The following is a 27,805-nucleotide window of genomic DNA, read 5'->3' as shown; positions in this document are numbered from 1 at the left end:
AGAGGAGGAGCCAGAATTGAACCTGATGATGTCTGAAAAGCCCTGGCTCCTAAGCGATGGCCTTGAGACCCGGAAGCAAAGCCTGGGGAGACAGAGAGCAAGCAGAGCTGACATGTCTTTGTCCCTCCTTCTAGAAGTACAAGGCAGAGAGACAGTCCTTTGATACACCGAGGAGAGACGAACCGGTTCCAATACTTCGTATACTAAGAAAATCCATCTTCCCCGCGACACGTCTGCAGACCAGATGGAATAGCTAAGCATTCACGAGCTACATGAAGTCCAGCCACGACTCCCCAAAGAAACCACACTGAAAGAGCTGGGGCTGAGCTGAATTTGGATGATGATGGCTTGTGGAACAACTAAGGACCACGCAGTTGGCCATCAGAATCTCCCCAGCTCTGAGGAAACCAGAGCTCCATGGTGAAGCATTAAATAAGGAAAGAAAACATTGTTAACAGAGAACAAACTGGCTCCTCTTTCTTCAAGAGGCTGGGTATTTGATTCTTTTGTAAGTTACTAACAGTACAGCCCACCCCTCCCTGAAACAATTGTTTCCACATGGAAGCCTGCCCTCCCTCGCTTCAAGAATACATCCAAACTATCTCTAGACTTAGGAAACTAAAAAGATGCCCTTAAAAATCCAGTCCAGAAGTCCAAGCAATTGGAATGCTCTGCTGAGAAAAACACACACTGACCACCAGCTGATCCAGATGCATCTCCAGACGCACCGGTTCGTGTGCAATGTGACCAGAATCAGGAACCGTGGGACCACAGACCCTTCCTCTCCCACAGTGCTGCAACTAGAGCTTGTATTAAAAGTCCAGCATTCTGTGACAGAAAAATGTCCCTTGTAAAGACTAAAATAGAACTACAGAAGACAGTCAGAATTTCCTATAGGTTTTTCCATAGAAAAGGAGGGTTCTATTTGCATTTCTCAAGGAAACGTTAAGTCAAAGGTGATTTCGTCAAACATCTGCAGGGAAAAATCTTACTTTGTCCAAAGCATGGAGGATCCACTGAGGAGCCCATCCAGTCTTCCGACGTGGTTGAATCTATTTCCTTGTCCTGTTTACAATAATCTGCCATCCACGACTCCTTGGTGCTTACATACTGGTCTAGAAAAGAGTCCACAAAGATATTAAGAACAGAAGAAGAAAAAAGTTGAGGGTTCAATTCAGATCATTTCGATTCAGCAAAATAAGCTTTTATCAAGTGCCTGAATAAATGCTAGATTCTGAGAATGCTGGCCCCCGAAGAACCTCATACTCCACTGGAAGAAATTAATGTTAAAACAACCATCACCACAAAACCATCCCACAATGTGAAAGGAGCTAAAACAAAGATACAAGTAAAACGCTACGGGGAGCTCGTAAGAGGGAAATATCTACTCTGCTTCGGCAGAAGTGACGGAGTACACACCAAAGCCTGCTGCCACCTTCAGAGAGGTGAGGCCCTTCGATCTGGGTCTGGAAGAGTAGGTAGGGTTACCAACAGGATTACGGAATCAGGGACATTCCAGGCACAGACAAAAGCATGTGCAAAGACTTCGAGACGTGAAAGTGCATGGCACAGGAGTTCCCATTGGGGCTCAGAGGAAACGAATCCGACTAGTGTCCACATATCCACAAGGATGCGGGTTTGATCCCTGGCCTTGCTCAGTGGGTCGGGGATCCAGTGTTGCCACGAGCTGTGGTGTAGGTCGCAAACGCAAACGCGGCCCCAACCCCACATCACTGAGGCTGTGCTGCCAGATGGAAGCTGCAGCTCTGATTCGATTCAACCCCTAGCTTGGGAATCTCCCTATGCCAAGGGTATGGCCCTGAAAAGCCAAAAAAAAGGAAGAAAGTACATGGCCCAATTAGGGAACACAACACTTTGTGTGACTCTGGTTCAAATGCTGAGGTAAAGAAGTCTAGAAAAGAGAACAACATTCTTTGTGAAGGGCATGGCATGGCACACTTAGGGACAGGGTTTGGAGACAGAAAGACCAGTTAGAGGCTATAAAAAAACCACTAAATTCAGGAGGCTGAAATCCAGCTGACAACTCTTCAGGAGTGGCTTTTACTGGGAGAGCAGATTAAAATAATTATGCACCACACCTGGACAAAGACCTTTTATACTAATTATACTTTCATTTATTTATTTTGGCCACATTTGCGGCATGTGGAAATTCCCGGGCCAGGGATCGAACCTGAGCCACAGCAGTGACAACGCCAGGTCCTTCACCTACTAGGCCATCAGGGAACTAGTATCACACTTTTTAAAATAAAAATTATTAATTTCTAGCTTTCAGCTCCAAGATGTGGCTACAGAAATGATATCTGAGGAGTTTCTGTCGTGGTGCAGCGGAAATGAATCCAACTAGGAACCATGAGGTTGCGGGTTCGATCCCTGGCCTCGCTCAGTGGTTTAAGGATCCAGCGTTGCCGTGAGCTGTGGTGTAGGTCGCAGACACGTCTTGGATCTGGCGTTGCTGTGGCTGTGGCATAGGCCGGCGGCTACAGCTCTGATTCGACCCCTAGCCTGGGAACCTCCATATGCCATGGGTGCGGCCCTAAAAAGACAAAAAGACAAAAAAAAAAAAGAAATGATATTTCAATACTAGGAAGTCACAGCAATGCTTCTGGTTTTCAGCACAATATTAGAAATAAAGAATTAAAGGTCAAAAAAAAAAAACCCAGCTTTACCATTGACAAGAATGTTTTTTAGAAGATTTTTTTTTTAATAGTTATTTCCCCAATACAATTTTTTTTTCTACTGTACAGCATGGTTGACCTGGTTACACATACATGTACACATTCTATTTTCGCACATTCTCACGCTCCATCAGAAGTGACTAGACATAGTTCCCAGTGCTACACAGCAGGATCTCATTGCTTATCCATTCCAAAGGCAATAGCTTGCATCTATTAACCCCAAATTCCCAATCCATCCCACTCCCTCCCCCTTCTTCCCCCTCACCCTTGGCAGCCACAAGTCTATTCCTCAAGTCCATGATTTTCTTTCCTATGGAAAGGCTCATCTGTGCCTTATATTAGATTCCAGATATAAGTGATGTCATGTGGTATTTGTCTTTCTCTTTCTGACTTACTTTGCTCAGTATGAGAGTCTCTAGTTCCATCCATGTTGCTGCAAATGGCATTATTTTGTTCTTTTTTATGGCTGAGTAGTATTCCATTGTGTATACATACCACATCTTCCTAATCCAATCGTCTGTCGATGGACATTTGGGTTGTTCCCATGCCTTGGCTATTGTGAATAGTGCTGCAATGAATATGCGGGTGCATGTGTCTTTTTTAAGGAAAGTTTTCTCCAGATATACGCCCAAGAGTGGGGCTGCTGGATCATATGGTAGTTCTATGTATAGATTTCTAAGGTATCTCCATACTGATCTCCATAGTAGTTGTACCAGCTTACATTCCCACAAACAGTGCAGGAGGGTTCCCTTTTCTCCACATGCCCTCCAGCATTTGTTATTTGTGAACTTAGTAATGATGGCCACTCTGACTGGTGTGAGGTATAGAAGATATTTTTAATTAAATACTCATCAGAAATATCAATGGAACCCTTTGTATGAGATAAGCTTTTGCACTGCTCAAACTTTACCTAGATATCCAGATGAACAGATTACATAAAAAACAATAGAGGAACCAAAATAATATAAACTCATAAGGTCAATTTCCTATTAACTAGGTGATATTAACATCCAGCAAATTAGTGGATGAAATAGGCCAATGTAGAACAGTGGTTTTAAAATCTGGGGATCGATAAACTTACGGTCTCATTTCACAATACAGTCTCTCCATCCTACTCTGACATGGAATGAGCCAATGGATATTCTATGAGCTACTCCAACACACACACTGAAGGGAGTTCACAGGTTTGCAGTATAGAATGAGTTTTGCAGATGGGAGGCAAAACTCACAGATACAGAGGGCCAACTGTGTTCTTTGTACTAGGCCATTTTATATAAGGGACTTGAGCATCCACAGATTTTGGTGATGGTGGTGGGGTTTGGTGGGGGGAGTGAAGGGGGGCTGCTGGAACCAATCCCTGTGGATGCTGAGGACAATTAGGGTATGTTGTCACTCAAAGAGAACTACAATGTTATCAAAAATCAGATTGTAGAGATCACTAATGCAAACAGTGAGCAAGTTTTATAGGGAAAGTCGGCTACCTGACTGTGTCACGTTACTCTTCCTTCGATGTAAAGAAACGCACAGCGTGGTTCTGACGCACCGCGCGAGAGAATGTACATTTCAAAAATACTTGTGGAACACACACCATTGGCTTGGCAGCCCTTTTAACCCAGTGGTTTTCAGAGTTAGGTCAACATGATACTTGATGGGAAACAGCACAGGCAACGCACCCTACTATAAGACGATCAAAATTATACCTTTTTTTGGGCAGTGCCCAAACCATGCAGAAGTTCCCGGGCCAGGGATCAAACTTGAGCCACAGCAGCAATCCAAGCCACAGCAGTGACACTGCCAGATCTTTAACCACTAGGCCACAAGAAAACTCCCCCAAATTATACCTTTTAAGAATTATTCTGTGAAGAGCCTGAGATCACTTATAGGATGTTGAATAAATCCCAGTGACCAAGCACCGCGGGGAGAAAGTCCATCGTGGACATTGATGATTCCCATGTAGTCCAGGCTCCCAGCTGATCACTGACACCCAGCAATGGGTTGAGAAGCATCGTGAGGCCAGGTTAGGGATAATCAGGCAAGCAGCCATGATGAGTAAGTGATGTCTGGTATGGACCCAAGTATTTGCTACGCCAGGGTTAATAGCCTTCCAGACATAGCACTTATGCCCAGAAAGGTACCCATGTTCTAAAGACAACTTTCCACTCACCCATTAGTACAGAAGTGATGTTGATATCCAAACGGTGTTTGGCCTTGGCTTCCAGCTTCAGTCGAGGAGGATGGAGACGGCTGGCTGCCTGTTGTTGCCAGGATACAGAGCATGGCCATGGCTCAATGAATGGCTCCCAGCCTAAAAGAACACAGGAAATAAGACATCTGTTGAGCAGATATCAAGAGTTTATAGGGGAACACCGTTCACAAAGGCTCAGCCAGGGCAAACTATAGCTAACAGCTTTCTCTTTCCAACTTGATTTCACAGCAAAAGCACCATCTTTAGCTGCAGGTCACCCCACGGATGTCTGTGCCTCTGGAGCACACGAGTAGAAGAGCATGTATGCACCCCAACGGGGTCTTCCAGAGGGGAGGAAGCCAGGCAGGAAGTGTACATGCCCTCTGCTGCTGAAGAGTGGCATCGATTTTTTACATCCTCAAGACTGAAAACAGCATCTCAGACTTAGGCTGGAAAAATCACGTCAGGGCCTGAAGTAACTACTAAGTTTGATTATCCTGCTTACATCAAGAATCCATTGGTTAAATAAATAGATATACTCAGAAATATACCAAGTATTTTTGGTATCAATATATCAAAATTTTTAATCTTAAAATGCCCTATGTACAAAAGGTATGTATAAACAACATATATGTATGGTTTAAAGAATAAAATTACTAGAAACACTCACGTACCCACTATTCAGCTTTAGAAATGGGAAAGAGAAAATGACACGTGTGTTTGAAGCCCCTCAGTACCTACCACTCCCCATCAAACCTCTCCATGAGCTTGAATTTTTAATCCTTTCCTTGTTCTTCTCTACAGTTCTACCACACATGTACAGACTTCTTAAGAATATGTAGATTAGTTTGTCCTGTTGAGGATTTTTACACAAATATGATCCAACTGTATGTGTTCTTGTGCAAGTTTCTATTTTTGCTCAATAAAATGTCTTTGAGATTCACTCATACTGATGCCATATGCTGCAGGCCATTATTTTCACCACTGAACTGTAATCCACTTATGAACATACCACAGTTTATTTACCCATCCACTGCCAGGAGTCATTTCACTTGGTTCCAGGAAGACCACTACTAACAGTGGTCTTGAACATGTTTCCTAGCACACACAGGCAGGAGCGTCTCCAGGTTACAGATCTGGAGGAAGTATATTGCGGGGTTGCCTGTATACTTATAGGTCGTATTGTTTTCCAAAGCAGTTGTCCCAATTTACAATTCTGACACAGGAAACAAAAGTTCTGTGGCTCGGAGTTTCGGCTGTGGCTCGGCAGGTTAGGAACCCAAAGTTGTCTCTTTGAGGAGGCAGGTTTGATCCCTGGCCTTGCTCAGTGGGTTAAGGATCCGGCATTGCCACAAGCTGCGGCATAAGTCACAGATGCGGCTCAGATCCAGAGTTGCCGTGCAGCTCTGTAGACCTCAGCTGCAGCTCCAATTTGACCTCTGGCCCGGGGAACTTCCATATGCTGCAGAAAAGGAAAAAAAAAGAGGTCTAGGAATTCCCGTCGTGGCTCAGTGGTTAACGAATCTGACTAGGAACCATGAGGTCTCGGGTTCAGATCCCTGGCCTCACTCAGTGGGTTAAGGATCTGGTGTTGCCATGAGCCGTGGTGCAGGTCACAGACGCGGCTCAAATCCGGCATTGCTTTGGCTGTGGCGTAGGCCGGTGGCTGTATCTCCAATTAGACCCCTAGCCTGGGAACCTCCATATGCTGCAGGCATGGCCCTAAAAAGCAAAAAAAAAAAAAAAAAAGACAAAAAAAAATAAGATCTATGTCTCACATCTTCACCATACTTGTCACACTTCCTTTTGCCAGTCTTTTGGGTGAGAAAAATGGTATCTCACTGTGGGTTTTAAAGATTCAAGTTTTCCATGTACTCCAATGTTCATTGCAGCACTATATACCATAGCCAAGACATGGAAACAACCTAAACGCCCATTGACAGAGGAGTGGATAAAGAAGATGTGGTACATACACACAAGGAAATATCACTCGGCCGTTAAAAGGAGAGAAATAATAGCATTTGCAGCAGCATGGATGGACCTGTAAATTATCGTGCTAAGTGAAGTCAGACAGGGAGACACCAGTGTCATATGCTGTCACTTCCATGTGGAATCCAAAAAAAGGACACGATGAACTTCTTCGCAGAACAGATACTAACTCATAGACTTTGAAAAACGTATGGTTTTCAAAGGAGACAGGCTGGGGGTGGGAGGATGGGCTGGGGGTGGAAATGCTCTAAAATTGGGTTGCGATGATCACTGCACAACTATAAATGTAATAAAATTCACTGAGTTTAGGGAAAAAAAGGATCAAGTTTTCAAGGCCACTTAAATTCTAACAGTTTTCTAAAATATGCTCAGCCAGCCACAGATGAGGTGATTTACCAATGCAAAGCACATCTAACCTAGCACAACGCAGGCAGAGTCTTCTCCTCCCACCATTTGGCACCTCATAACCTGACTGTATTCACACAACTTGAAAAGGAAGCAATATCTGCTCTGGTAAAACAAATGATTTAAAAAAAGAAAAGAAAAGAAAAATAGCTACCAGATGCCCTGTAAAAGTTTCCCTCAACTAGCAAGATTTGGGCCATTATTCTAAAGTTAAATATTTTGAACAATTAAGAAAGAAGAGTGTTAGCCTTACGTGAATCCAGAAGAGAGAGGGGAGAATGTTAACCAACCCAGAAAACCGCGTGTGGCATCTACTCTAGAACCAGTGGCAGAGCAAAACACACTGAAGCATGGTTTTCCTCTGACATCGAAGGGAGAAACCACTCTTCGGCCTAAGACCCTAAGCGGTGGACTCCACAGCACTACTCGGTTGACTCTGTCCACACCCGCAAAGCACTCTCTTAAGGCAAAGAAGCTCATAGCACAAACTGCTTGGCCCTGGGATAGGATGGTTCCTGAATGTCCATCTGTACAGGCCCTTACCTTGGTCTTGCTGCTGGAAGGAAAGAAACCTGAAAAGGCCATGCAGTACCTCCAGGCTTTATGGCTTCAGAAAAGCAGCCTGCCCTGATCAATCACATTCTCTTGAGGGAGTAGGTATGGCAGATTACACATTGTGGCTGACTCAGTATGACGCTAATGAAACGAGTCCAGTAGGGCGTGAGGCAGCCTGAAGTTTAACATGCTTATGGGCTTGAAATTTAGCTACTATCAGGGCTAGACAAATGATCCTTCACTATTGAGCAACTTCACGTTCTGAAATCAGCCAAAGTCCAGGATCAAAAAGAACTAATTAGCAAAACTGTAAATAATTCAGTAGAAATATATCAAATATGTATATATATATATCTATGTGGGCTGCACCTGTGACACACGGAAATTGCCAGGCCACAAACTGAACCTACACCACAATAGCAACACCAGCCACAGAAGTGACAATGCCGGATCTTTAACCAGCTGAGCCACCAGGGAACTTATTTTTCATCTCTCCCCATTCTGTTCCTCCCCCTTTCCCTCATGTAAAATTCATGAAGAAATAAGCCCAGGCAAATGCTGACATGTATTTTTCAAATCCCGTAATAACTGTACTAACCTGACAGAGCACGGTTATAGTAATCTCCAGAAAGGGTGAAGTGGGCGTAGCCTTCGGGGCTAGTTCTTACGTGCTGCAGGAAATTCAGGCCTGCAATGAAAACAAATCTTATTGCGATGGTGGGGCGGGAACAACCAAAACTTTCTTTTGCTGACAAATCATATTTAAGAGATACCAGAACAACAAACACATAGATACAGAGAACAGAGCAGTAATTACCAGAGGGAAGGGATGGGGGCATGAGTGCAGGTGATCAACTGTGTGGTGATGGCCAGAAACTAAAGAAATTTCTGGTGATGGACACACTGCAATGTATATATACACAGAAATATAACGATTACACACAAAATTTACACAGTGCTATAAGTGGGGTACCTTGATAAAAATAAAATTAAGAGATGCTAGTTACAGCTAATAGCGATGATTTTAGAGGAGAGCACACAAAAATCTGATATTCTGTTCATCGTGGGGGTTCTTTTTTGACACAAATTCTGCTTTTTAAGGACACTGCATTAAAATATCATTTGTCTTAATTACAAGTTCTTTGGCACCCCTTTAAATGCTGCAAATGAGGTCAACGCCTCATGCACCTCCCCACCAGTCCCAGTCCTAGAACCCAGGTGTGTCTCAAGCCTGGGAACATAAAAAACATACTTTTACCTCAATATCTGAAAAGAAGGTGGAGTGATGAGAAGAGCCATGCCCTGATAAAGATTAGCGCAAAATTTTAAGATTACTATAGACAAACCAGAAATAGGAGTTCCCTTCCTGGCTCAGCAGAAATGAATCTAACTAGTATCCACGACACAAGTTCGATCCCTGGCCTCACTCAGTGGGTTAAGGATCCGGCGTTGCCGTGAGCTGCGGTATAGGTCGCAGACGTGGCTCGGATCTGGCATTGCTGTGGCTGTGGCGTAGGCCAGCAGCTACGGCTCCAATTGGACCCCTAACCTGGGAACCTCCACGGGTGCGGCCCTAAAACAACAACAACAAAAAACACAAATCATTACTCTCTGCAGAAAACATATTCATGAAAACAGTCAAAATCCAGTTGTTAGTTTTAATCAAGTGGTCCTTATGGTGCCTAGAAGCACAGTGAAGACACAAACCTCTAAAAGGTGTAAAGGTCGAATTAAATCCCGAGAACCAAATTTTCCTGGGAGGGAAAAGATGCTTAGCAAGACCGAAAAAAAGGGTGGAAAATTAAAAGTACACAGGGCAGCGAGATTTTCATTTCCTCTCCTCAGATGCCTCATGCGACACTGCCTGCGAGGATGGACAAGGATAACGTGCTTCTACCCTTCGCTCCACCGAAGGACAGCTCTCAGAGGGACCGTGTGTCACCTCTTACCCTGCCCTAAGGAGGAAGGCACTCTGTGGTGGGCTTTCTAATAAGTCTCTGTGTTTTTTTAATTTTCAAAAGATACAGAGCATGAAAGAATTATTTTCTAAGCTTATCTTTTAAATTCCTTTAATAATGGTATTCCCTACAGTCTTTAGCTACATGAGAACATAAACAAAATGGAGAGATCAGGAATTATTTAACTGGAGCTGTTAATAGAACAGAAATTTCATCAATGACAATTCCTTTTATTCCCAAGCCACAGTTTGAAGGCCACATATGGCAAATAAATACACATTTCTTTAAAATACCAAATAATGGAAAACATATGTAAAACCATTATCTAAATTTCACCCATACAATTAAGTACAAGAGAGCATGAATAACCAAAGAAACAGAGAGAGAGAGACAGCAGTCATGGAAACGCTCTGCGAGGACCCTGAGAAGCGGGAGAGCACTCACGGGAAAAGGTGAGCTCTGCGAGAGGGACGTCGCAGTCCATGCAGTCGTCAATAAAGCAGATGCACACGCTCTCGGCCTTCATCTCCACGCCCGAGAGCAGCCGGGCCGGCGCAGCCCCCTGGCTCTCTCGGCTGTTAGAGGCCAGGGAAAGGGACTTCAGAGGTTCAGCGTTCTTGAACAACCAGCTTGCTGCCTTTTTCAGTTGACCTTGCAAGAAATTAAAAGGTGATCCGTTCAACCCGTCCCCAGAGCTACTCGAGCAATTTCGAGAGCAAACAGAGAAATGCATTTGATAGAGACCTCTTGGACAGCCCAAGAGAAGCCCAGACTGAGGCCAGAGGCAGCCTCCAACAAGAAAAAGAAAAAAGAGCCCCACATTAGGAGTTCTGCTTGTAAACAGACACAACAAGGCCCGCTGTGCTGCACACCTCCACTCAAGCTCACAGCGCCTTTCATCAGCTGGCTCAAAAGGCCTCCCGGAAGCCATCCTTCCTCTACCGCAACAACTGTGTGCAAGGAGAGCCAAGGGAAGGGTCCAAATTCCAGGTGCCACTCGGTACCAAAGTACTGAGTCCTCACCATGTAGTTTTGCAGATACTGATGTGCTGCTCTGTAATTGTTCCCAAACATCTTACTTTATACATACTTTGTCTTCCCAACCATGTGTATAATCAAAACTGTTAAGTAACAGCCTCCCGAACACAACTAGATTGCTAGAAGAAGAACAGAATGGAAAAGAGAAGAGAAAAGCAATGCAACCCCATACGTATAAACTGCCAGAGGCCAGTGTGTGTAACAGTGGTTAAGGGCACTGGCTCTGGAGCAAGAGGGCTTGCTTCCAGTCCTGGCACTTACGGGACATTGCATCTTGGGCAAGGTATTTGATGTCTCTGTACCCAAGAGCAGCCACTTACAGGACTGACATGAGGGGGACACAGATGACTTCTTTATATCAAACCTCTGAGGGAGGCCCTCGGGTCCTCAGGGCACAGATAAGGAAGCACTGGTATGGAGAAGTTAACTTGCCCAAGTCACTAACAAGCAGCCAGTCAAGAGCAAGGAGCTGAAGCCAGGCAGTCAGTTCCTGAGAACATTATTTGTATCTGCTCTAAAATACTCTGCCACATTATTATTACTGGCCACGTTATTATTACTGGCCCAAGACTATATTCAGCCCACAGAAAACGGCCGAAGGTCTTCAAAATACATACCAGCTCACAAGGCTCCCTGTGGGCCTAGGGGAGGAAATGGAAAGGCAGCCTTTTATTCGAGGCAAACGACAGATGCATGGAAAGCCTTATTCAAATTACCTTGACACACCAAAAGAGCTTTGCGGCAATCATCCATGCTGAATCCCAGCTCCTGCAGTCTAGCCAGTTGTAACTCTAGGAAAACAAAAATGTGTGTGTGTGCATGTGTGTATATAAATATAAATAATGTAATGTAAATCAACCTACAGGCTAATTGAAGGAGGAAAAAAAAAGAAATTCAGAAACCAGTGACAAACATTTCCTTCTACAAGCAAAACAAATTCCTAGTTAGAAACTTGTTATCAAGTGTACCCCAAAATTTTTAAGTCTTTTCCCTATGTTGGCTGTGTTTTAAAAGCTTAAAACTGAAACTGAGTATTAGCCATATAACTCTGGAGGTTAGCTGAAGTTTAAAACTAAACCTTAGCATTATTCATATCTCTGGAAGAAATTATAAAAGGAAAAACACTGTAGGCTAGAACGGTTGGTTTGGGTGTTTTCTTTAATTAAAAAAATTAGATAGTCAGACTCATGACTTAAAATTACTCTTAATGACACACTATTATACTTTGAACAGTTACACTGTGCAAAAGAAAATCCTACAAGTTAAGAAGAAGGGGAGTTATTGGAAGACTGAGTGGGGCTTATGGTGAAATACCTACCCAAGACAGGATCTAAGGTATGCTTCGTCCCTTCTCTGATCTCCTCTCCACCTCGAGATGCACTGGGAAGGTGACCGCTCAAGGAGGGAGACTCCAGGGCCGCTGCATCTGGCACTGCAACGCTTGCTTGCTCTGGGATGGATTTTGCAATGGCAAGAAACAGCTGAACATCATTATAGGAGAGTCTGATATCCAGGGCTTGTAAGTGAATCTAACAAAATTTAAAAGGTGGCAGTTTTGAAAGTTGCATTTGCTTTCGTATCCATACCTCTTACAGGAACAGCTCTAATTCAAGTTCCAGCAGTCCAACAGACACTACACCAAGTTTCTCATTTTGAAGACGGGGAAATTGGTGGCATGAAACACTAATAGCCCTGAGGTAAGATATCTCAGCTATAAGGTCCAATGTTGTAAAACTGTACCAAATAAAAAATACTAAGTGAGGAAAATTACTAGAGAATTTAATATGTCAGCAGAATGATTATTGTTCTTCTTTTTTTTTTTTCTTTCTAGGGCTGCACCTACGGCATATGGAAGTTCCCAGGCTAGAGGATGAAACAGAGCTATAGCTGCTGGCCTACGCCACAGCCACAGTAACGCCAGATCCAAGCCACATCTGCAACCTACACCACAGCTCACGGAAACACCAGATCCTTACCCCACTGAGCGAGGCCAGGGATCAAACCCGCATCCTCATGGATACTAGTCAGATTCTCAACCCACTGAGCCTCAATAGGAACTCCCAAGAATGCTTTTCATACAAGTTTATTTATTATCAAAGCAGAGGATCACAGAATGACTCTGATGGAGACAAGATAGCCTATAAGCAACACTCTGTTGATCCATTTTGCTTTGGTTCATTTAATCTTTTAAATTCGTGAAGCAAACTGATCACCCAACAAAATTTATCTCTTCCTTATGTAAACAAAATCTTAAATGAATCAGGTTCCACATTAATATATCTGAAAATACAGTCTTCCTCAGGTAAGAGCAATTTGGCTACCACCGGGAAAGCAGTACAGACACCAACACAAGACCACTTTAAAATGGGTTGTGTGCTTGAATGTCTGAGTGTACCACTTTATTTATTACTTGTTGTAAATTTTTTTGAGGCTCAAAAATCAGAATGTCTTTTCTCTTTCAAATCTCCTGTGGTTCAAACGATTACTGATTAATTTTGCCTCTACCACAGAAATAAGACACCAAAGTCTTAGGCCTTCCTTCCCGCCTAGCCCTCCCCCACCCCACTTCCCTATAGACTTCTTTCCTCAAGGGAGACCTCCTTCAGCCTCCAATTTGCTGGGCCATTCCTGCCCCTGACATTGCTGTTTCCTAACCTGGAAGCCCCTCCTTCTCTCCTTCCAATCAGACTCACTCACCTTCAGTTTCACTCACAATCAACATTCCCAACTACATGGAGTTCTGCCTTCTGTAAACTTTCATAGAACTTCAAAATTATGCCTGACAATTGAAAGGTCTCCTATCCTCCACAAGACCGGAAGATCTTGTAGGGCAGAGACAATGTCATATTTATTTTGTATTTGCTGAAATAACCAAAATGTTGGGTTTGGCAGAGTAAATAAGCAGTAGAGGCACAGGAAAATGTTTGCAAATATGCTCTGAAGGGTCAGACAGGTTGGCAGCAATACCTCTAAGACTGGTGGAAAATCCTCACTGTTGAATGCATCCATCAATCCTGAGCTGTTCTGATAAGAAGAATTCCCCACCAGCTCCACCTGAATTTGTACTGGATCAACAATTGAAAGAGCTGTGTCTTGCTCGTTCCCCAGTCGACATGAAAACACCTAGAGAATGAAATGTAATATGGCAAGAATTAATGTCTGATTTACGGAGAGTCAAACCATCAGGAGAAAGAGAGACTATCTCGGAAGCAGTCGGCCCTATAATATCAAAAGACCCACAATAACCGCTGAAATGAACCTTGTGAAGAGGGCAGCTGGTGCTCTCACCCACTGAGCACAGTGGCTCAGCCGTGGGAAAGGCCGTTTAACCATGCATATAACAAGAGGCTAAAAATCTCCCACCCCTGGATCCAATAAGCTTATTTCTTGCTAGGAACTAGCCCAAGGAAATAATGCGAAATATAGAAAAATTCACTGGACAATTATTTAACAGTTAATTTAAAAAAAGAGCAACAAGAAGTTCCTGCTCGAATCTGACTGGAAACCATAAGGTTGCGGGTTTGATCCCTGGCCTCACTCAGTGGGTTAAGGATCCAGGGTTGCCATGAGCTGTGGTGTAGGTCGCAGACACAGCTCAGATCTGGCGTTTCTGTGGCTGTGGCGTAGGCCGGTGGCTATAGCTCCAATCAGACCCCTAGCCTGGGAACTCCATATGCCATGGGTCCTAAAAAGCAATTAAAAAAAACAAAAAACACCATGTGTCAGTCAGAATGGCCACCATAAAAAAATCTACAAACAATAAATGCTGGAGAGGATGTAGAGAAAAGGGAACCCTCTTACACTACTGGTGTGAATGTAAACTGGTACAACCACTATGGAAAACAGTATGGCGGTTCCTCAAAAAACTAAAAATAGAACTACCACAGGATCCAGCAATCCCACTCCTGGGCATCTCTCTGGAGCAAACCATAATTCAAAAAGATACATGTACCCCAATGTTCACTGTAGCATTATTCACAATAGCCAAGACATGAAAGCAACCTAAATGTCCATCAACAGAAGAATGGATAAAGAAGATATGGTACATATGTATGGTGGAATACTACTCAGCTACAAAAAAGATGAAATAATGCCATTTGCAGCAACATGGGTGGACATAGAGATTATCACACTAAGTGAAATTAGTCAGAAAGTGAAAGACAATATATACATCACTTATATGTGGAATGTGAAAAAAAAAGATCCAAATGAACTTATTTGCAGAATAGAAACAGACTCCTAGACTTTGAAAAATTTATGGTTACCAAAGGGGACAGGTGATGGGGGGAAGGACTGGGGGTTTGGGACTGGCATATGCACACTGAGGTAAATGGAATGATTGGCCAATGGGGACCTGCTGTATAGCACAGAGAACTCTACCCAGTATTCTGTGATACTCTATGTGGGAAAAGAATTTAAAAGAGAATGGATGTGTGTACACATATAACTGAATCACTCTGTTGTATAGCAGAAATTATCACAGCCTTGTAAATCAAGTATACTTAAATAAAACTTAAAAAAAAAAAAAAGACCCCACGGTAGGAAGACAGTTACAAAACAGATATGTGAAAAAGCAGCCCAGGAGCTCCCGGAGTGGCTCAGAGGAAACAAATCTGACTAGGATCCATGAGGATGCAGGTTCGATCCCTGGCCTTGCTCAGTGCATTAAGGATCTGGTGTTGCCTCGAGCCGTGGTGTAGGTCACATACACGGCTCAGATCCCAAGTTGCTGCAGCTGGGGTGTAGCTCCAATTCAATGCCTAGCCTGGGAACCTCCATATGCCGCAGGAGTGGCCCTAGAAAAGGCAAAAAGACAAAAAAATAACAATAAAACAAGACAAAAAATATAAAAAAATGAAAATACTTTTTAAAAAAGCAGCCCAATCAAAATAATATTTTGTCATAACTATAAGGAAAGAAACATGCAAAAACGTCAAGAGAGATTATGTGTGGTGGGATAGGTGATTTTTCCTTATATAGTTGTCACTTTCAGAATTGAAAATAAATAATCATTGAAGCTAAGGGAAAGGTACACAGGATTTCATACTATTCTGTTTACTTTGTATATATTTGAAATGTTCGGAGTTCCCGTCGTGGCGCAGTGGTTAACGAATCCGACTAGGAACCATGAGGTTGCGGGTTCGGTCCCTGGCCTGGCTCAGTGGGTTAACAATCCGGCGTTGCCGTGAGCTGTGGTGTAGGTTGCAGACGCGGCTCGGATCCCTCGTTGCTGTGGCTCTGGCGTAGGCCGGTGGCTACAGCTCCGATTCGACCCCTAGCCTGGGAACCTCCATATGCTGCAGGAGCGGCCCAAGAAATAGCAACAACAACAAAAGACAAAAAAATAAAAAATAAAAAAAATAAATTGAAAGTTGATTTATAGCAGAAATCTGTCCAGCTTCAAAAAAAAAAAAAAAAAAGAAAGAAAGAAATGTTCTATAATGAAAAAATAGAATATATTTATGAGGACAGAGAGGTGGGGCAGGACTCCCATCCTGGGGCCCAGAGAAGAAAGCAAGCATTGCTTTGGTCTCCCTTGCTCCTTCCCCTTTTATGGCATTTTCTAGTGCTACTGGAAAACTTGTGACACCAAGGTCCTCGGTCATATTCAAAATTAACTCATTCTGCTTTCTTTATAAATACAAGGATTTATTAAAGAATGTATTAGAGTGGTCTTAAAATTCAGATCCAATTGTGTTGCCTGAAGAACAAGACGGAAAAGAGTTTCCAGGAAGCTCAAATATTTTGCCATGTAGTTTTTCTAAGACTCTGGAGCAGGAAAGTTTCATTTTCTGTCTTTCTTCGGGGACTTCTGCTACACAAAACCCAACTGTACCTGACAGTTCATTAATCAATCAGCAAACTTTTCCATTCAAAGCTGGTATGGTGATGGATTGGAAAGCAGACGAATTGCTATTTCATGACCAACTCACGTCACACCAGCATGCAAATCCTTCCTCTCACACTGAGGCCTCTTACATGAGAAAAACAAGGGGTAGAGAAGTAAAATCTCCACGGGTTTTATTCAGCTATTTCTGAACAGGAGGAAAAAAAAAAAAAAAAAACAGGACCGTATGCTATTGACAGTGAAAATAAGTTTTGTTCATTCAACCTCTGAACTACCACTGGAAAGAGCAGGGCATGAGAAAGTGTCATCATACATGGGAAGGAAACAATGAGTAACCCTGACCAAGTATTTCTATTTTAACAAGAGGAATGTGCGCTGAGATCAGTGAATGCAGAACATTTGCTAGAGAGAATTTGCCTCATTTCTCCTTCTGTCTCCACATATTATGGCTTAAAAAGAGGCAGAGCAGTTTTTGCCTAATATTATATAATGTAATTTTCAGGCTACAAAAGGCACCGCAGTGCCAATTATCTCCATTGTGAAATTAAACGAGGGCCCTGAGCACCCCTAGCAGAGACTCCCTCCTCTGGGTGAGGCCTGACTCTCTTTTATAGATCAGACATTCCCAGAAGGATACTACGGAAGCCCCTAACACCTTTTATACACAAGTGTCCAGGACCACTAAGCCCTTGGCCTCCGGAGAGACAGCCCTCAATGCGGGGAAGGGGATTAGGAGCCGTGAGGACCCCCTTCCCAGCTTCACAAATTCACCGGGGCCTGGACCTACAGAACCACAGGACACAACAAAGAGCCTGACGGGGCAATAGGACTAGAAAAGTTTCCTGAAACCTTCCGAGGAAATGGGGGCGGGGGATGAGAGAAAGAGGCAGTGTCCCTCTGCATGTTTATAGCCTGACCCTGGGGGACTGAATTCACATGTCACAACAGCCTGGTAGACTTCTTCTTTCTTTAAATTGAAGCATAGCTGATGTACAATGTGGTGTTAGTTACAGGTGTATAGCACAGCGATTCAGTTACATATACATATATACAAAATCTATTCTATAATATATATAAATCTACTCTTTTTCAGATTCTTTGCCCTTTGGTTATTACAAAATATTGAGTAAATTTTCCTGTGCTATACAGTAGGTCTTACTGGCTATTTTATGCGGAGTAGTATATATATGTAAATCCCAAAGTCCTTATCTATCTTCCCCTCTTTCCCTTTGGTAACCAAAAATTTGCTTTCTACGTCTGTGGTCTATTTCTGTAAATAAGTTCATTTGTATCTTTTTTTTTTTTAGACTCCACATATAAGTGATAGCAAATGTTACTTGTCTTTCTCCGTCTGTCTTACTTAGTATGATGCTCTCTAGGTCGATCCATGTTGCTGCGAATGACAGTGTAACCTAGTAGCTTTGAGGAAAAAATGAAAAGAAGAGGGCAAGGGTCCTCCAATCCCATTATTTTCCCGAATAAAAGTTTAGAAGGTAAAACGCTCTTCCACATGCTCTTCTCATGAGCCAAACCATTAGTCTTTCAATCAACAAACATACAGACTTCTTACCTCGATGCCAAACAAACTTCCTGAAAAGGGGCGATCGACAAATTGGGGCTTATAGGTGAGCACTGTGGTGCCTTTGAGGATAATGGCATTGGTATCGAAGCAGGACACATCTTCCACGACCACAAACTCTGTGCCTGGAAAGGACAGCACTATCAGCTAAGCCAGAGCTGGGAGGCCGGAAAGCAGCAGGCTGTCGCCCACCAGACCCCACATTTCCTGGGGGGGAGGGATGACACATCGGCGCGAAAGATCTGGTCTCTGAGATGCCTGCCGACACTCTGCTCCACTGCGCCCTGAACAGGGTCCCTGCGTCTGGCCAGGCCCAGCTGAGCCGACAGAGCACTGCACAGGCAGAAAGACTGGGAGACGGCTTCTCTCTAGAATATAGTTTTAAGCTAGGTCTTCAGAGAGACAATCAGGAGCTCAGGAAACCATCCCTCCTCCAAGCGATGACCTGTTTTAAAATCCCAGGAAGTGGATTCCGATTCTAATGCTGGTCAGACAGCATGAAGCACTAGGTCATCTCCAGAGCTGTTCAAGTTGTTTATTACCAAGAATGTGGACCAGTTTAATGAAAGCAGTAGATGCAGACAGTTTTCTCTTCACCTGTACAAGGTACCTGTGCTTTCTGTTTTCATGAAAACACACGTATAAATCAAACTTTGAAAACTGAAACTATTTCAAAGGCACTACCCAGCTTCTTCTAAACCACTGAGCAGCCTGGAGTTCCTGTGGTAGCTCAGTGGTAATAAACCCGACTAGTATCCATGAGGATGTGGGTTCGATCCCTGGCCTCACTCAGTAGGTTAAGGATCTGGCGTTGCCATGAGCTGTAGTGTAGGCTGCAGACACGGCTCAGAGTTGGCCATTGCTTTGGCTGTGGTGTAGCCGGCAGCTGCAGCTCTGATTCGACCCCTAGCCTGGGAACTTCCACACACCACACGTGCGGCTCTAAAAAAAAAGACCAAAAAAGGGGACAATAAATAAATAAATAAATAAACCACTGAGCAGTAGATAGGGTACCTCACATAACAAATACACACTTACATCCAGATGTACTATATGAGTCTACCAGTTAAAAAACCATGATAAATTTGTTGGTAAAGCAAAATACTCTTTTTGTAAAGAAAGTAACACTCCTCTCATGTATCTTCTACACTGAGATTCTCACAAACCACATTTGCCTAAACGCAGTGAGGCACATCTGTTGAGGCCCTGGAGATCGAACAGAAAACTGAAGCCAGATTTAACGCTAAGAAAAAAGACCACTGCCCAAGCGGGTACTCAAGCTGGGCATATGCGTTAGGCTGGCAGAGGAAAGGAACTAGGCCCTGCAGCCCTCAGTGTGGGCCAGGCAATTCACACCTGAAAATGGAAGTGAAGAATTTCAACGCCTGTCGGTCTGCAAAAAATGCAAATGTTTTAAGTGTCAAAATACAGAAGCAACGGCAAAGTCATCCTGTAAGACAGATATTGAGCCTGACACCCAAATAAGACTCAGTGACTCACAACTACATCTACTTACCTGTAACGTTGACCTTGACCTCCAGGTGCCTTTCAGTGGACATAGGAAGGGAAGACCGTTTGGTAACTACTCCACTTTTCACCGTTTTGGGAATTACAGCAGATTCACTGCTAGAGTTACGGTGACGAGAAGGAGTGACCTTGCTTTGCTTCTTAATATCACTGGGAGTGTGGAGAAAACCGTGGACTAAGAGCAGCCAGTCAAATATGAGGAACACACGGAGATTGTTGAGAACTACTGTGAAACAGGAGGACTCCTTTGTAGACCTACAAGAAAGAAAGGTCATAAAAATAAAACAGAACTCTATATGTGAAATAGGACCTTGCAAAAGTATTACTCAGTTTGGGCAGGTACTCTACAGTGTTTTCTAAACTGACCGCTTTGAGTATCAATAAACTCTGAACCCTGGTTGGGTAAAACACTCAGCGTATGCTTTCGAAAGTCAATTCTATCTTTAAACAAGAAGGAATACACCCTATGAAAGTGTATGGCATCCAGCAGTTCTCAACGAGCGGTGATTCTGTCCCCTAGGAGACATCTGGCAATGGAGACACTTTGGATTGTCACAAATAAAGGGGTTCCTAGAGTCATCAGGTGATTAGAAACCAAGGATGCGGCCAAACACCCCACAGTGTGTGTACAGGACAGCTTCCATTATGGAGTCATCTAGCCCCAAAAGTCACAGTGATGAGGCTGAGAAATCCTGGTGGAGTAGAAGGAGCACGGGCTTAAATCTTATCACGTATAAGGTATATTATCTCGGACAAGTCGCCTACCTTCTCTGAGCCCATTTCCTCACTTCTAAAATGAGAGATGTTAACACTGAAAGAGAGAAAGCACGTAACAGGTACCTGATACATGTCAGTTCCCTTCCCAACAGGCTGTTTCTAGAAGATCAATGAGGCACCCTTTCTCGGATGTCTAGGATCACTTCTTAACAAACATCAAGTTGACATCCTGGTACAAGATGGTTTCTCTAACTGGAACTGGCCTGAGAGTCCAGATCTTTTAGCCAAAGAGGGAGGACAAAGAGGGTGACACTTACTGTGGGTACAACCCCGAGCACCCTAGGAGCAGAGTTGCAGGATAGGGACTAAGAGTTTCAGATTTGTCGCCCTCATTACCCCAAATTCTCTATTTGAGGTGAAAAATCAGAGCACTCGCAGGCCTGGCCGCAGGCTATGCTGTGGGCAGGGGCTTATCCAGGCCTGTGAGTCTATTAGAGCCGGAAATGGGTAAGATAGAGGGCAAATGGGGGAGGGGCATCCCGGGAGAGTTTTCTGGGCTGAACTGTGCTCTATGAGCCCCAAATGGCTTCTGGGGTTCCGGCTGCTACATGGACCTGCTTCCCTGCCCTAAAGGGGGCTTCTACTCAGGAAAAGCAGATTCGGAGATATTTTTTAGGCTGGCTTCTCTAGTCTCTTGTTTCTCCTACTAAACCTGGCTCACTGCCTCTAGAAAAAGGGCACAATGGTGCATGTCTCCTTCATACAGACACAGCGTTTTTCACAGAAACACTTTACCCTTTTGTAATAGAGAAAAAATGTTGCCCTCAGTAAAAATTTTCCGCCCCATTTTGAACATAGATCATCAGAGCTATGAACTAACTGGAAAGTCAAAGTGTGTCTGATCCCCTTTCTGGAAAATATTTCAAGTCTTTAAACACTGGGAAGTGATTTATACTTGACACACAAAATCCCAACAGAAGAGCAATTCTTCTTGAGACACAGAAAGCGTTCAAAAGTTCCAATCAAGAGAATATTTTAACCCTCTCACCAACGATGGTATTTCTGTTAGCAAGAGCCAAGGTGTAAGACTTTATCATTAGCCTCCAAGAAATTACACACCTTCGGTATACATGGTAATACTTTAAGGCTCCTTGTATATTAAAAATATGACAGGTGGGACAAGGAGCTGATATTTAGGAAGCCAGGTCAATAACAAAGCAAACCCCAAAAGAAACTGTTTCTGCAGATGGACCCAATACATGCAAGCCTCCCGTTCAAATAAACATAATCTGCAAACAAAGGAGCTGCAAATCATAGCCAGCTTATCATCTGACTGCAATCAGCCCAGTCTCCAAAATGTGGTGGGCCTGACAACTGTTAGAAAAGACGCGGGCTTTGAAATCAGAGGCCCAAGTCTGAGTTCTGACTACCTCACTTACTAGCTGTGTGGCCTTCCAAGAGTTCCTTAACCCCCTCCAAGCTTCCCTATCTGAATCTGTAAAACGGGGAAGAAGAAATCCACTCTACAGATGGGTGAGAATTAAAGGTCAGTAAACCTGGCCCACAGCACGGCTCAGTAAAAGGCAAGGGGCATTCCTATTACTGCATTTTCTTAAAATTCATGCAAAAGTTTAAATATCTACTTTGCTAGACTTCCTAAAGGCACAGGGAGATCACAACCCTCCCTAAGGGAAAAAAGAAAAAAAAAAAAAATCTCAACGCTGAGGAATTCACTGTACAGCACATTGAAATGTCAGGCATATAAATGCAGGAATAATCTTGACAAATTTTTTTCCCTTTTCTGCCTAACCAAGAAGTTTTTCCCAGTCTTTTTACTTACTAGTTTATATTTATGACACATCTGATGACATTAAGCACTAATAGAATGAAACTGACATTGGTTCCAAAGGCCTCCTTTTGAATTTCTGTCAATTAGACCTAATTTTTCAGTTTTCAGGTCTATGCCTGAAATGTTATAAAATCTTGCAGGAGCGTATCATAAAACAACATGAGCTACATCAAGAATAATAATAACAGCTCCCATCTGTGCCAAGCAGTATGCCAGAATTATTTTGTTTTACTATTAACTCCACCCTATGAGCTGCATACAAGTTATTCTTTTCTATTTTATAGAAGCTGAAAAGGCAGCTCAAAGAGATTAGGAACCTGTCCTAGGAGGCATTACAAGAAAGTGGTTGATCAAGGTTTTGAGGCCAGATCTACATGTTTCCAAAGCATGCTCTTTTCATACACAACACTGATTCCCATAATACTAGGAAGAAAAACATAATCCAGTTCAAAGAGGCTAAAGCTCTTTTTTTTTGGTCTTTTTACGGCCACACCCATAGCATATGGAGGTTCCCAGGCTAGAGCACGAATTGGAGCTGCAGCTGCCGGGTTACACCACAACCACAGCAACAGCTGGATCTGAGCCGCATCTCCGAGCTACACCACAGCTCACAGCAACACAGGATCCTTAATCCACTGAGCGAGGCCATGGATCCAACCCAAGTCCTCATGGATACCAGTCAGGTTTGTTACCACTGAGCCATGACGGGACCTCCTAAAGTTGTTTTTACACAGAGAAGTCAGTCCATTAATACTCACATAGATTAATTGATAATGAAGTCAAAAATCACCTTTCCCTCTATTACTTCTATAGACCAAAAGACTGTTTTTCCCCTTACAAAAATATAATTTTTTCCTTCCCCAAGTAGCTTTACATATTAAAACAATATATAGCTGACAGGGAGGTTGATTTTAAAAATATGGTGTAGTTCTAAACTACTTTTCTTTTTAAGGCAACAGAGACATCTTTTGGCCAATAAATAAAAGTGCATGGTTATAGGAATACTAAGTACACTGCACTGATAAGGCATTATCCATTTATCTTTTCTTTTTTTTTTTTTTTTTTTTTTTTCATTTATCTTTTCAATGATTCCTCGGTCCTGGGACGTTCTAAAGCCAAAGCAGTCCTGGCCCCCTGACCACAGTAGGAAAAGTCTTGATAAAGAAAGAGGAAGTCAGCAAAGAGACAAAAACAAACAAACAAACAAACGAACCCAGAAAGGAGTTCCCGTTGTGGGTCAGTGGTTAACTGGTTAACGAATCTGACTAGGAACCATAACGTTGCAGGTTCGATCCCAGGCCTCGCTCAGTGGGTTAAGGATCCGGTGTTGCCATGAGCTGTGATGTAGCTCAAAGACGAGGCTCAGATTCTGATTCTGCATTGTTGTGGCTCTGGCGTAGGCTGGGCCTGGGAACTTCCATAAGGAAGGGAGGGACGGAGGGAGGAAGGGAGGAAGGAAGGAAGTTGGGTCTACTACCTAAAATGCAGTTCGATCTGAATGGATCCTTGGGTAGTGCTGCTATTCTTAGAGGGCTGGAAGATACAGGTGAATACGTTTGTCGTGCCAGGACTGGTCTTCTGCCCAGCATAGCGGGTGTCAAAAGCCATCATGGAATGGGAAACCAAGTTAATGGACTTGGTTTGGTTGGAGAAGCTCTCATAAAGCAGTTTACATTTCTTGAAGTCAAATCTAAGGAGAAAGCAGAAAAGACATTGAACTCTTCCATTTTACAAAAGTATGTATGCTTAAGGTAAAAGAACAAAATCACGAATATTCCTAAGTTCCATGAAGGAGAATGACTCATTCTGAGATCTTCCACTGATTTTAAACAGTCTCCTCAAAGTGGATTTAGTGTCACTATGCCTTGTATCTTTCTTTTGTTTACTTTTGATTTTTAGGGTCGCACCTGAAGCATATGGAGGTTCCCAGGCTAGGGGTCCAATCGGAGCTGTAGCTGCTGGCCTACACCACAGCCACAGAAATGTCAGATCTGAGCTGCCTCTGCGACCTGCACCACAGCTCACAGCAATGCCGGATCCTTAACCACTGAGCGAGGCCAGGGATTGAACCCTCAACCTCATGGTTCCTAGTCAGATTCATTTCTGCTGCACCACAACAGGAACTCCTGAACCTTACTTTCCATGTCTAAGGAGATGGTCTCATCCAGAGGAACCTCATAAGGAATAACAATATCAAATATTTATTATATTCTTGGTTCCTTAGCATTCTCATTTTTCACCCAAGTCAAGGGAAGGCTATATATTTATAACCATCCCCAAGGGGTACTAAAGGTCCCTTTAGTCCTTCCTCTGTCAACTCCTAGCCTGCCTGGAGGGCTCTTTCCAGAATCTGCTAAATTTTTAAGACCACTCGAGCTTCCACGGAACTGCCACAACAAATAACACTTTTCATACAGAGAAATAATGCACCTGAGTCCACCAACAGAAAGAAAATTGCATTTGTAACAGTTTTGTTTTTTTGTTGTTGTTCATTTTATTTTGTTTGTTTGTTTGTTTGTTTGTTTTAAACATGACAGAGAAAACTGCCATGGGCAATTCAGTACCATCGTGATAATCTCTGCACAGAGTTCCTGCATATTGGAAAAAAACTCAGGGCATGACCAGTCATCAGAAAAAATCACCCACAAAGTAATCAATCTGGGATCCCCACCCCACCATATACCAAGTTCGCATCGGCTGAATTAGATATGGACCTGGATGAATTTTTCAAGGGAAAGCAAAATAGAAGATGGAGTGCTTCTGTGGAAAGATTTCTAGACCTCTCCAGCCATATGATCTTACACTAGTCAAAAACTCTGTCTGGGAAACAGGATTGACACCTGCCCAGCCTTACCTGGCTGCCAGGAGAGGAAGATGAGAAGTGTGAAAATACAGTGCACGCCTGAGGGTTTTCTACCAGTCATCACAAGTCCCTGATCTCCACTAACCAAGAAAATGACATGAACAAGTGAACTGCTAGGTAAGCGCACACGTTCTCTAAAGGCTGCCCACCTTACGACTCGGTTTTCAGATGCTTCCAACTGAGAACATGGGCCCACTAATGCCAAAGCTTCCAATTTTTCAAAAGAAGCTGAGATACAACCATCTTTTTTTTTTTTTTTTTGTCTTTTTGCCATTTCTTGGGCTGCTCCCGCGGCATATGGAGGTTCCCAGGCTAGGGGTCTAATCGGAGCTGTAGCCGCTGGCCTACACCAGAGCCACAGAACTCGGGCGGGATCCGAGCTGTGTCTACAACCTACACCACAGCTCATGGCAACGCCAGATCCTTAACCCACTGAGCAAGGCCAGGGATCAAAGCTGCAACCTCATGGTTCCTCGTCAGATTTGTTAGCCACTGAGCCACAACAGGAACTCCGAAATCCAACCTTCTTATGTGCAATTCCTCAATTTTCAAATGTTGGCCAGTGAGGCCATCATCACAGCTGCCCCCCGGATGGCTCTGGGGCCCCCGTAATGCACACACACGGCCAGACCACTGCCTGACTCGGCTGTGCTCATGTGAGACCATGTTCCAGCCCCATGGGGCTTACCAGGGCATTCAACTGCCAATCCAGACCACTGCAGGGCTCCTGTTTCTCTCACTGGCACACCCAGATGCTCTGTTAGCCAGAAAACCACAATGAGCAGAGCAGCCCAAGAACCATAATGGACAGGAGACATGAGGAGAAAAACACCATCACTGTTGTAAGTCGCTGGTGTTCCGAGGGCTTGTTACTTGAGCAGAACCTCGGCTTTCCTGACTGATGGAGTGATGAATTTAAACTCTGAAAAAGCACCGTGCAGACCAACCAAAAAGTCTTCTGCAGACCGAACACCTTTAGCTGTGAATCATCGCCCTGCAGCCTCTTCTCTACGCTCACACAAAATGTACGTACGATGTGTATCACCGTTACTAACAGCAAGGCAGTGTAATGAAAGCCTACCTGGCCAGGGACCCAGCACCTTCCCTTCCCTTTGGATCTTTCAGCTCCAGACTGACATTCACCATATCAATGAGGAAACACATGCACGTGTACACTTCTCCGCTCAGAACAGTCTGGAAAAGGAAAACACGGATCAAGTCAGAGTTGATACCAATCTAAACAGAGGGTAAATATCATGAAATCTACTTTGCTTGTTGTTTCATCTTCTTGTGCAGGTGACTGGGGGGAACAGATACACGGGGATACCATCGGCGGAGACCACGAGCCTTAGAGGTGAACCGAACGTCCCACTCACATGAATCCTGGGGTCCTGTAAGTCATAAGGCCGCATGAATTCCTCTATGGGTTCTCCAAGGTTGTTCTCCAATAAACCCCGGATGAGCTTGTATTTGTACAAATCCAGAGAGCAGTGAACGGAGGAGAGGTTGCCGTGGATAGAGATGTCTGGCACTGTATGACTTATTTCTCTAAGAAGAAAGAAAAAAGGTCACTTCTACAGCCAAATCACTAACTTAACATGGCTCACACCCAACTCTAAGTGCTAAAATGTGCCCACCTACATTACCAACCAATTAATTTCTACCTTCCGATGACAAAAATTCCACGTGGGTCCAAATGAAGTTAGTAAAACTGAGTATCAAGCTTCAGCTAAAATAGGCTGCTTTTCTCCCAAAATATACAAATCTAATCTGAGTTAACTAAATAATCAATTCATAAAGAAAAATCTCATGAGACTCAGAAGAAGCTTAAACATTACAGTTGGGAAAGCAATAAGGCAAGATGACAAAACAAAAAAGAAACAGACTCAGAGATACAGAGAACAAACAGGTAGTAGCCAGAGGAGTGGGAGGTGGGGCGAAATGGGTGAGGGATATTAAGAGGTACGAACCTCCAGTTATAAAATAAATAAGCCATGGGGATACACTATAGAGCATAAAGAATATGGTCGATAACATTGCCATAACTTTGTATGGAAACAGATGGTGACAAGACTCGTGGTGACAATTCCATAAGATATGCAAAATGTCAGATCATTATGTAGTAACCTCAGACTAACAGAGACAACAGCTACATGGCAATAAAAAAGATGACAAGCTCTTCATTCATTTGGTGATAACTAATGGAAAAAACCAGCATTTCAGAATAAACCCAGATGGGAAACGAGGCGAAAATCTGAATTAGTCACTCAGCTGGGATGGGCAGGGGTCAAGTTGAAAATGCCCAGGTTGAGGGGAATATACCTTGTCCCAACACTGAGGAGCCTTTTCTCTGCAGGGCACAGTGGGTCCTGCAGACACTACGCTCTGAGTGTATAAGGCAGAGGGTTAGGATTTGAAGGGGAAAAGGAATACAGAAAACCACTTTGTCTGTGGAGAGCAACCTACAGAGAAGAAGGTGAAAAAAGACCAGCCACGCAGTTAACAAAGCAGGAAAGGATTACCAAGAACCTGGGTTCCTGTGTCTGTGGTGTGAGAAGCTGATAGAATACCTTGCATTCAGTCATCACCTTCTATC

The 27,805-nt window shown here is 43.5% G+C and overlaps 1 protein-coding gene across 13 annotated transcripts in view; it reads right to left on the bottom strand.

The window, feature by feature from the left end:
• The window catches only part of VPS13D (vacuolar protein sorting 13 homolog D), a 257,392-nt gene that overhangs the window by 162,177 nt on the left and 67,410 nt on the right, over nt 1-27,805 (bottom strand). For all 13 annotated transcript variants that reach the window (XR_002344909.1, XR_002344910.1, XR_002344911.1 and 10 more), the window contains 12 exons: nt 26,586-26,757; nt 26,291-26,403; nt 23,824-24,036; nt 19,770-20,035; nt 18,245-18,378; nt 13,794-13,949; nt 12,145-12,355; nt 11,543-11,617; nt 10,233-10,439; nt 8,429-8,518; nt 4,861-5,001; nt 993-1,115 (listed from right to left, as the gene is read on the bottom strand). Coding sequence is in view for 7 of the 13 variants with exons in the window: in XM_021095374.1 (XP_020951033.1) it covers nt 993-1,115; nt 4,861-5,001; nt 8,429-8,518; nt 10,233-10,439; nt 11,543-11,617; nt 12,145-12,355; nt 13,794-13,949; nt 18,245-18,378; nt 19,770-20,035; nt 23,824-24,036; nt 26,291-26,403; nt 26,586-26,757 (1,901 nt within the window). In the remaining 6 variants the exon portion in view is untranslated. The remainder of the gene's footprint in view (nt 1-992; nt 1,116-4,860; nt 5,002-8,428; nt 8,519-10,232; nt 10,440-11,542; nt 11,618-12,144; nt 12,356-13,793; nt 13,950-18,244; nt 18,379-19,769; nt 20,036-23,823; nt 24,037-26,290; nt 26,404-26,585; nt 26,758-27,805) is intronic.

Source organism: Sus scrofa, chromosome 6 (assembly GCF_000003025.6).
Source record: "Sus scrofa isolate TJ Tabasco breed Duroc chromosome 6, Sscrofa11.1, whole genome shotgun sequence".
NCBI lineage: Eukaryota > Metazoa > Chordata > Mammalia > Artiodactyla > Suidae > Sus > Sus scrofa.
The sequence above is the reverse complement of the archived record's forward strand: the minus strand, read 5'-3'. Positions and strand labels throughout refer to the sequence as shown.